Source organism: Martes martes (genome assembly GCF_963455335.1).
Source record: "Martes martes genome assembly, chromosome: 9".
In the NCBI taxonomy this organism is placed as follows: domain Eukaryota; kingdom Metazoa; phylum Chordata; class Mammalia; order Carnivora; family Mustelidae; genus Martes; species Martes martes.
Genome location: NC_137896.1, coordinates 46,975,992 through 46,987,067, shown reverse-complemented (window position 1 = coordinate 46,987,067; position 11,076 = coordinate 46,975,992). Strand labels below are relative to the sequence as shown.

General features: G+C 40.5%; 1 protein-coding gene across 1 annotated transcript; it reads right to left on the bottom strand.

Annotated features, from left to right (window-relative positions):
• Positions 1-312: 312 nt before the first annotated feature.
• Positions 313-10,827, bottom strand: LOC308349200 (cystatin-13-like; the record flags this gene model as incomplete). The annotated part of the gene is made up of 3 exons (XM_080813728.1): positions 313-396; positions 5,686-5,799; positions 10,600-10,827. 3 exons carry the CDS (start codon positions 10,825-10,827, stop codon positions 313-315), a joined length of 426 nt encoding a protein of 141 aa, XP_080669854.1.
• Between the last annotated feature and the right edge of the window lie 249 nt (positions 10,828-11,076).

Sequence of the window (11,076 nt, the reverse complement as noted above, 5' to 3'; positions counted from 1 at the left end):
GTTAGTTCTCCAGAACAGCTGCCAGTGAAAAGTAATTTGTGCTCAGAGTTCAATGAGATATGGAAACAGGTTTATACTCTCTTCCATCTACAGGTAGCATATTGTCCTGCTAGTAAATGAATGGGTCAACTAGAAGAGGCTGACCAACACAGTAAACAGGCATCATGTTCTCAGTATCAGCCCCTGAAGTGCGTACAAAAAAGCACAAAGGCCACAAAAGTGAAGTCAATGGATCAGTTTATTTAAATGTTTTGCAAGTGTATTTTCTTCTTTAAAATGGAAGTGAAAGCAGTGGAATATGCTAGAAGGTAATTAGACCTCTTCACATTGTTTCTTCAGTGTAGTGAATTCAAATTTCCAAGGTTTTGTTGCAACAATAAAGGTGCAAAGAAACATCTAAAAGAAACAAAAAAGAATAATCAGTTTGTAAGAAAGTAAAATGAAAAACAAACAGAAGTTTCTATTTCTAGGTGCCAGGATTTGGCTTCAGGGTGGCTAAAGGCAGCCTGAGCCAGTCATGCCCCTGCAGTTCCTGGAGCCCTTAGACCTGAGACCAGATGGCAGAGAAGCCAGTCTCACTCACCAGGATGGACCCCTGCCAATTCACCTCTCTGTGATCTGAAGTCATTGTGGATGGTAAGAGCCCAGAAACTGGTTATTCTCAGAAATGCTCATCTCCAGCTCTGGCCCTCATCCAGCCACTGACTCCCCTGCAGGCTACTGAGACTGCATTCTGCCTGGAGGGCCCAGGGAGTCCTTCCCAGAAGAGGCAAGAATAGTACAGGTTCCTGAATGTCTTGGTGGGGCAGGGCAAGCTCTGGACAGAGACAAGAAGCAAAACTTGCAGCCAGGGAACTGAGGGAACATCTAGAGCTCTTTCCCAGGGCCTGCAGATGAGCACGGTTTCGGGCTCCTGGTGTGGGATGAGTTCACTTATATCCCTATTCTCACGCTAAAGATTTTATTCAGTTAGAATAAAAATGTAAATGAGGAATACCCCCACTACATCAATGGAAGCATGAATGGCAACATCAAACAGAACTGAAGTTTGAAGGGGCGGGGGGTGGGAGGTTGGGGGAGCCAGGTGGTGAGTATTAGGGAGGGCACATATTGCATGGAGCACTGGGTGTGGTGCATAAACAATTAATACTGTTACGCTGAAAAGAAAAAAAAAAAAAAAGAATTGAAGTTGTGTAAGATACAAATACTGAGGGATCAGCTTGAGGAAGAAAACAAGACCAAGCTACCAGCAATCCAGACAGGCCATGGGAGAACTAAGGCCCGTCCAGAGATTCATTCTGGCTAAAGGGGTGTCTGGGATGGGTTCAGGTGTTTCTTGGCAGTAGGAAGGGAAGCGAGTGGGTTTATCAGAGGGTAGACTAATTGCTTGACTTCTGGATCAGTCAAAGTAGACAGGAAACAATCAGGAAACAGAGGAATTGAAAACCCAATTATCAAGATCAACCCTGGAGGATATGTGAACAATGTATATTATTTAAAAATCTTTAAGAAGTGAAAAAATATTGAGTAATTCAACTTCCAGGAACTTTGCCTACAAGGAAACAATAATCACACAAATAGAAACAAAGAAAAATATTTATTAAAGCACTGCTCATAACTAAAAGTTAGGAAAACTTAACCAATTCTCAGGGATGGACTAAAGTAAAATGTGGAACACAATTAAATGAAATCATAGTTTCACTATACAGTGTTCTCACATAATTTTACAGTTTGAGAAATTCTTAGAATTTATTATTAAATGAAAATCTAGGTTATAGAACAGCTTAGAGTATGATTTCAACAATGCAAATATACAAATATAAACTATAGAAAAGTTAGTATAAATAATGTATTGACAGAGGTAAACTTTACATAATGGTATTTATAGTTGATTTTAAGTGACTTAATACTTTTGAAAGTTCCGAATTTTCTACATGAGATGAATCTAATAACTATTTAAAATCATACCAAGTTTTAAACTTGTATTCCAAGGAGCTCAAATGTTTGCCTTTTCTTCCTTCCTAAATCCGAATAACTAAAGAAAGCATATAGGGTCAAATCTATAGGAGCTCTGAAATGCAAGACAGAAAGGATTCTCCTCTTGATAAGAAGTGGATGTAATCATGGTGACAAAGTCTACTAAATGCCAGATGCTCCATGTAGAAGATGAGAGCATTAGAGAAAACCAAGAGAGAGAACTACCTCCAAACCCCACAAAACTTGAAGTCATCCTCAACTCTTCTCCACTTACTCTCCATGGCCAATCCATCAGCAAATTCCAACCAAGCCTTTCACAAATATCCAGAACTGAGTACCTCCACCATCCTAATCAACATCGTCTCTCATCTGTGGTATTCCATTAGACTCCTTATAGCCTCCTATTGATCTTGTTGTCTCCACCCCTGCCCTGCTGGCTTTTTTCCATGTGTCTCTCCATGTCAGCATTCCTTCTATTACTACCTGGTGTGTCTTGAAAGACCAATGACTTCAATGGGCTGGACCAATGGGCACCCTTATCCTATAGCCTTCTCAGTCTGTTTCAATGGGCTCTCTGCCCTCTTACTTCTTTAGATCACATCCATAGGCACCCTCTGGCTTCCAGTTGAGTTTGGCCAAGGGGAGATAGAGGCAGGAAGTAGGAAGCATGAGATGTTGAGGTCAGGAGGTTCCAGTGGCTTGGCTGTGGCTCCTCAAAGGAGCCCTCAGGTTGTTTGCTCCAGGGGAAAAAAAAAAAAAACACAAGGCATAGAGATGAAAACCTGGATGATTACTAGGGATATTAAAATATTTCAACCTCATTAGAAATCAGAGATCAACCAAGTGAAATGGTGGGGAGATCACCTTTCACATACATCAAAATGAAAACATTTAAGATTTAACCCCAAGTGCTGAAGGAAAATGAACAACCATATACACCACTGAAGGAAGGTGTGCTGGTTCAACCACTTCGGAGAGTAAAACTGAAGTTACAAGTCATGTGTGGTGGCCCCACCAGCGCTAAAGCTACACAAGCGGCTGAATGGTGGTCCCACTCCCTAGGGTGCCCCAGAGGAGAGCCCCAAACCTGCTCAGTCAGCATGCATCCTGTCACTACTGCATTATGGTTAAAGTGAAATTTTAAGATGACCACAAGTAGACAGGTGGTCAAAAACGATGCAATACAGTCATATAAGAGCTTAATATGCAGTAACAAAAACAATTTAGCTGATTTATATACACATTAAGTGATCCAAGAAACCACTTGGCATGAATAAACAATAACAGATTGTACCAACATAATAAATCTCAAAACATATTATTGAGTGGAAAAGACAATAAGAGAAAGTTCTAAAATTTCTGTACATTTTAAAAAACACACAAAACTCTGCATACATTGATTAATTTTTTTTAATGGGTAGGAACATTTCTCAACAACTTGAGTGTTTATCTTAGAAAGGAGGGGGTGGAATGCATATTTAATATTTTACTGGTTGAAATAAACATTTTAAATTAATGTAATAAAATGACAACAGTTATAAAATCAAGCACATGGGTATTTGATATATCATTCTTAGTATCTACTAGAATTTTTTAAAATGTTACTTAATTGAAAACTGGTTCTGATAACTTAAAATAATAGCTTACTCTCTAGATGTAGCCATCCTCTTGTATTTGGTGCTCTGCTGTGGAGCCTACTATCCATTAGAATATGAAGATGCATTTTATTTGCACATGTCTGGGCAATTTTAAGGAATCATTAATCTGCCATTATTTTTGCTTAGCCATGTGTCATGCCAGCTTTAGGCATATACCAAATAGGTGAAGAAAATACAAAAGACAGAGACACTTGTGTATTTACCTTCAACCATGAAAAAAAAAAAAAAACTGGAAGTAACATCTATGAAAAGATTGCCAAGGTAAATCTGTCCAGCCAAACCCAGCTCAGCTTGCAGATCAGTCAGAAATAATGAACAGGTGTTGCTTTAAGCCACCAAGTGTTTGTGTGTGTGTGTGTGTGTGTGTTGGCAGGGGAGAGAGGTATCAGCAAAAACTTATAGAAACAGTGCTCTATGTCTAGAACCTGGCTGTCCCTGGTCCTGAATATGATCAGAATATGGTTTAAGATGGACCCTCACCTCTATGGTCAACTAATCTTTGACAAATCAGGAAAAAATATCCAATGGAAAAGAGACAGTCCCTCAGTAAGTGGTGCTGAAATTGGGCAGCTGTATAGAGAAAAATGAAACTGGACCATTTTACACCACACACAAAGATAAACTCAAAATGGATGAAAGACCTCAATGTGAGACAGGAATCCATCAAAATCCTAGAGAAGAACCTGGGCAGTTACCTCTTTGACATTGGCCGCAGTAAATTCTTTCAAGACACATCTCCAAAGGCAAGGGAAACAAAAGCAAAAATGAACTTTTGGGACTTCATCAAGATAAAAAGCTTCTGCACAGCAGAGGAAACAGTCAACAAAACTAAGAGGCAGCCCATGGAATGGGAGAAGATATTTGCAAATGACATTACAAGTAAAGGGTTGATATTCAAGATCTATAAATAACCCCTCAAACTCAACACTCAAAAAACTAATAACCCAGTCAAGAAGTAGGCAGAAGACATGAACAGACACTTCTCCAAAGAAGACATACAAATGGCTAACAGACACATGAAAAAATGTTCATCATCACTAGCCATCAGGGAGATTCAAATCAAAACCACAATTTGATACCACCTTACACCAGTTAGAATGGCCAAAATTAACAAGACAGGAAACAATGAATGTTGAAAAGAATGTGGAGAAAAGGGAACCCTGTTGCACTGTTGGTGGGAATGCAAGCTGGTACAGCCACTTTGGAAAACAGTATGGAGGTTCCTCAAGATGTTAAGAATAGAGCTAGCCTATGACCCAGCAATTGCACTACTGGGTATTTACCCCAAAGATACAGATGTAATGAAAAGAAGGGACACATGCACCCCAATGTTCATAGCAGTAATGTACAAAATAGCCAAACTGTGGAAGGAGGCAAGATGCCCTTCAACAGATGAATGGATAAAGAAGATGTGGTACCTATACACAATGGAATATTATTCAGCCATCAGAAAAGATGAATACCCACCATTTGCATTGACATGGGTGGAACTGGTGGGGATTATGTTAAGTGAAGTAGGTCAAACAGAGAAAGAAGATTATCATATGGTTTCACTCATATGTGAAATGTAAGCAATAGCACAGAAGACCATAAGGGAAGGGATGGAAATCCAAAGTGGGAGAAATCAGAGAGGGAGATGAACCATGAGAAACTACAGACCCTGAGAAACAATCTGGGGGTTTCAGAGGGGAGGTGGGTGGGGGAGGCGGGAATAGGGTGATGGTATTGAGGAGGACACTTGCTTTGATTAGCACTGGGTGTTACACTTAACTAATGAATCACTGAACACTGCATCAAGGACTAATTATGTACTATACAGTGGCTAACTGAACATAATAATAATAATAATAAGCTAAGTTTTCTTTACAATGCATCAGTGCTATGGAATTTACAATAATAAAACTGTCTTTCCACAAAGAAGAAGAAGGAGGAAGAGGAGGAGGAGGAGGAGGAGGAGGAGAAGGAGAGGAAGAAGAAAACTAGAAAATCAAAGCAGAATTGGTCCTATCGGCTTTCTCTGTCTGGTACACAGACCTGACCAAGCCCATACCTTTTTCATTTGGGGATCCTGTTGTAACAAGCAGTTTTCATTTTCTCCTGAAATTTTCTTGCACATTGTTCGGGCAATTTTGATTTCAAGAAAGTAGTCCAAACTGTCTGTGACCTGTCAAAGAATAATTTAAAAAATTACATATCACAGGGGCACCTGGGTAGCTCAGTCGATGTAGTATCTCCCTTTGTCTCAGGTCATGATTCTTGGATCCCGGGATCAAGCCCCACGTTGGGCTCCCTGCTCAGCTGGGAGTCTGCTTCTCCCTCTCCCTTTGCCTCTCTCCCTCTCTTGTGTTCTGTCTCCCCCTCTCTCAAAATAAATAAATAAAATCTTTTAAAAAATAAAAAGAAATAAAAATTAGATATCATAAGTGAATACATGATATCAACTGCCATCTCTGATAAAAAAAAATGTTATTGGCTGTTTAAGGCAAAAAATGTCCACCTCCTTCTCTCCCTCTTACATTTTCCTTGTCAGAAATTTGGGGGTAACTGGAGGGGGAAGGGTCCTTACCATGATCTCGCTCCCTCTGTCTCTCTCATCATGGTATTGAATGTTAAATAATGACAACTACCCCAAGATAAAGCAAGAAAACTATTCCCCAAAGAATGTTTTCCTCAGAAAGGTAATGGTTTGCTTATTGGAGCTTGGAATGTAAACAGCAGAGTCTATAACATCTTCATACATCATCAATAGATATTGGGAGAAGAAGACAAGACATCCCAGAACTGAAATTTGCTTGGAGGATACTGCTTCTCTAACTAGTCTCCTTGGCAATTTTAGCAATCAAACCCTATTGCACATGATACACCCTCCCAAGTCCCTGATTTCAGGGCCTCTTCCTTTCCCATGCGGAGCCCCCCACCAGCCCTGGTGTTCCAGAGAGCCTTATGGGAGGGCGGGGAATGGAGATGCCACAATGGCAAATGGAGACTCTTATTATTTAAAAAAGAGAACAAGGTAAGATTTTACAAAACTTAAGGGAAAGAATGCATTAAAGAAAATACCAAGTTAAACACAATAACTGACCCTAGAGAGTAAGAGATCATTTTGAAAATATAGTAAACATTTTGGACATTCTAGAGAAGTTGCCTAGGCATTGAAGAGAATGGTAGTGGTTGGCAGAATTGTAAATATGGCTTATTGAATATCATATATACTTTAAAATTTTTCAGTTATATATGTAAGTGTGAGGACAGCCAACTGCTTCTGGGGGTGTCTTCAGGAAATAAGTCAGATCGGAAATGTAAGAAATTGGGTCTTCGCTTCCATTTTTCAACTCATTGACTTTCAGACGTACTCCTAGAACATTTTTAATGACTGGATAACAAGTTTCTCAACCTCAGCACTATTGACATGTCAGTCTTTGTGGTAGGGGCTGCCCTGAGCACTGCAGGGTGCTTAGCAGCGTCCCTGGTCTCTGCACACTAATTGTCCGCAGTGACCCGCTCCGGTTGTGATAACCAAAAAGCCCTCCAGGTATTGCCCAAAATCCCCTGCCTAGCAAAATCTATGCCCACCTGAGAGCCCCTGCTTTGTGTTTGACTAATATTTCCAAGTTAAAATTACCATAAAACCAAACTGCTCTGAATCATCCTCAACAACCCACCAACTGACCACCAGCCCTAGCTTGACCCCTGATTGCCCAGAAAAGGGAAGAGGAAAGGGGTCCTGGCTGCTGAGGCAGCCCGTCACTGCTTTCACAGACAGGCCTCTGACTCTCCTGACCTTCCATGACCTTTTTCATTTGGCTGCAATATCCTACCACTTGCACTCCCTCCATATCACTCAGGCAGTAACATGTGCTCATTCAAAACAGGCAGCCTGGGTTTGAATCTTGGCTCTTCTACATACTAGCCGTGTGTCCCTGGACAAAATACTAAACCTCTCTGTGCCTATTTCCTCTTTAAAGTGGAAGAAAGTAGTTCCTATGAAATGAGTTGCAAGATCTGAATGAGCATATGAAAAGCAACCAGGTCTGGCACAAAGTAGACTGTATATACAGTTGACCCTTGAACAATGTGGGACTTACAGGCACAATCAAAAATCCAAGTGGAACTTTTGACTTCTCAAAAACTTAACTGCTAATAGCCTACCGTTGACCAGAAGGCTTACCAATAACATAAACAGTCAACTAACACATATTTTCTGTATCATATGTATTATATACTGTATTCCTGAACTAAATTAAGCTAGAGAAAAGAAAAAATTATTAAGAAAATTATAAGGGAGAGAAAATACATTTATAACACTGCATTGTATTTCTTGAAAGAAATTAGCATATAATCAGACCCACAGTGCTTTTTTTTTACCCTCATTCCCCTTGCACAAAATCTGCAACAGAGCCTTGGTCAACTACGAAAAAGAACAGGTAGCTGCAAACTTTTTCTTTAAGGACCAGAGAGTAAATATTTTAGTCTCAGAAGACACAATAGTGTCGGTACTTAAAGTATTCTTAGACTGCACTCAAACAATGCAGGTGGCAATGTTCTAATAAAACTTTATTTATAGACACAGAAATTTAAATTTTATGTAATTTTCATGTCACGAAATATTCCTTTTTTGTTTCTTATAACTATTCTTATAACTGGTTCATGGGGCATATGAAATAAGCAGCAAGCCAGACTTGGCTACAGGCTATAATTGTCCAACTCCTGATATAGATCTTTGTACTTTAAAGTTAAATCAACCAATAAGATATAGCTGTTCTCTTTATATAGAGGCTGTGTGTGTGTTACTAAGTTTAATCCGAATTATCACCAAGAATTTTTCTTTCTGTTTTTGTTTTGTTTTGAGTTAATTTTGTTTGGGGGGGGGGATGTTTCGTTCTTCCTTACCTTTTTCTTCAGTGTGTTTTCCACCGGTATGTAGACGGAAGGTCAAGAAATTTTAAATACCTCTGTTCTAGACTCTTTTTGAACCTGCTTCTACCTGATTCTTTTGAATTCTTACCTGCAATCAAGTGTTTACAGTGAGCTGAGAAATAAAATGCACATTCATGAAAAATCTAGCACACAGTACAAAATGATGTATAATTTTTGAGACGTGAGAATTCAGTGTGCTTTTGATTAAGTAAAGCAGAACCATCTATTTGTGGAACTGAAAAAGTGTAGATAAAGAGAAGTCCAGGGAAGTGGAATAGTTCATTATCAATTAGTTCACTACATATAAATGAGCCCCCAAAGCAGTTGATATTTACTTTATTTTAAATTTAACTACCTTCTAGTTTAAACTAATTTAATTTATCTAATGTTTAACTTTAACTCGGCCACCTAGTGGTGACACACATCCTGGCCCCAGGTGTCCACTACTCAAGAAACACAAACAACATAGCCAGGACCACACACACAAAAAGGAGGGAGCCAAGGCCCATTGAGTGTGGAGGATGGTCAAGGGGCCAAATGTCCCAGCCTCACAGGGACATGAAGCTGCCAAATGAGCCTTCTCTCCTGACCCTATTAAGAAAACAGGAACCTGAGCAGGTTCCTGATGACCTGCAGGGATGGACAGCAAAGGTTAGAGGGCAGAGGATGGAGAGGAGAAAGGGCTAGTGAAGGAGAAAGAGGAGCACAAAGACTGTCCCTGTACTGCATGTCACTCCAACATTGCCGGGTAACCCCCACTCCCCATTAGCCCCTCCCTCTTCCCTTCCTTAAACTCCATCCAGACAGACTGGTTGAACCCCCGTTCCTTTTGTGCACCTACTGATTTCTCTCTGAGTTCCCCCCAAACCACATCTTTCTTGGGATACAACTTTGGTACAATGCTCTCTTCTATGATACAGTCCAAATTCCAGTTCCCCCAACCACATCTTTTATTGTTTTTTTTTTTTTATTTTTTTAATCCCAGAGATAATACAAGACCACATATTGCATTTAGTTGTCATGTTTCTTACACCTCCTTTAATCTAGAAGTTTCCCTGCTTTTTTTTCCTGGTCTTTCATGACACAGATATATGTATTTTTTTTAATTTCTTTTCAGCGTAACAGTATTCATTGTTTTTGCACCACACCCAGTGCTCCATGCAATATGTGCCCTCCTTAATACCCACCACCTGTCTCTCCCAACCTCCCACCCCCCACCCCATGACACTGATATTTTTAGGAGGTGTTACAGAATGCCCCATATTATGGATTTGTCTCATTGTTCCTCATGATAACCTATGGAGGGTGGATTTTAGACAAAGGATACTATACACAGATGATGCTATGTCCTTTCTGTGACCTCACATCAGGGGCACATGATGTCAGCTTGTCCCAGTGTTGGTGACAAGCATTTTGGTAAACAAGGTACTTGCCAAATTTCCTGATTGTTTTTACAATCTTTTCCCTGTTGTGATTAATTAATGAAAGAATCCCTGCACCAATTTGTCCCCCACCACTCTCCCACCCAGTGGTTGCAGAACTCATTGATGACGTTTGCCTGAAGTAGTTATTGCCATGATGATTTCCTACTTACACAGCCTTTTATATATACAGGTGGATGTTTTTCTATAAACAAGACCTTCCCTTCTTTTTTTTTTTTTTGTAAAAGCTGGATTTGCTCTTCCTTTGTTTTTTCACTGTGTTATAATCCATAACTACAATGACTCATTTTTATTTTGATGATAACAGCCCAAATTGTCCCAGACTTGACCCCCTCAACAGCCCTTCTTGGACTCTCACCTATGCTTTCCGGTATGATTGTAATCAATGTTAAGTTATTTTAATGGCTACTTTATGTTTTGTTCCAGAATGATAAAGGATGAAGTGTAACTAGCTTCCTCCAAAAACCCCTAAAATAAAAGTAATATATATTTGACTAAAGGTGTTTCTCAGCTGTTTTCCCCTCCCTGGGGTCTGTGCCCTCCGAGGATAATGGGCCCCTCCATGACTGCATCTTGGAGAGAAAGAGCAAAGGTTGCTCACCAACCTGCTCCTGGGATTTCAGGACCTTCACCACCTTGAAGGTGTACTTGTCTTTGCTGGCCTTGTTATACTCTTTCATGGCATGCCACAGTGCCTGCTGCACATAGACGTAAGTTTCCGGGATGTCTTGGAAATTCCTCACCACCTTCGATCTGCCCCAGGTGTGGACACCTCTGGACACAAAGGTCACAGTGGCCACCAGGAGCAGCAGGCCCAGGCAGAGTCTGGCCATGGCACCTCAGCCAAGTAGGTATAGGCCTTGTTCCTTCTGTCCTTCCAGGACTGGGGCAGGACATGGGCTGGGTTGGCCCTGCTGCTTCTGCACCTCCCAGTCTTCCTGGCACTGCTAGGGGAAAAAAGAGAGAACTTCTGTTAGCTTTGTGTCTCATGGGCTTCTCTCTCTCTCCTTCCCCAAAGAGAAGTGGAGTGGGAAATGGGCAGTCACAATTCAGCACATGTTCCCATCTTGGCTGTTCCCTTC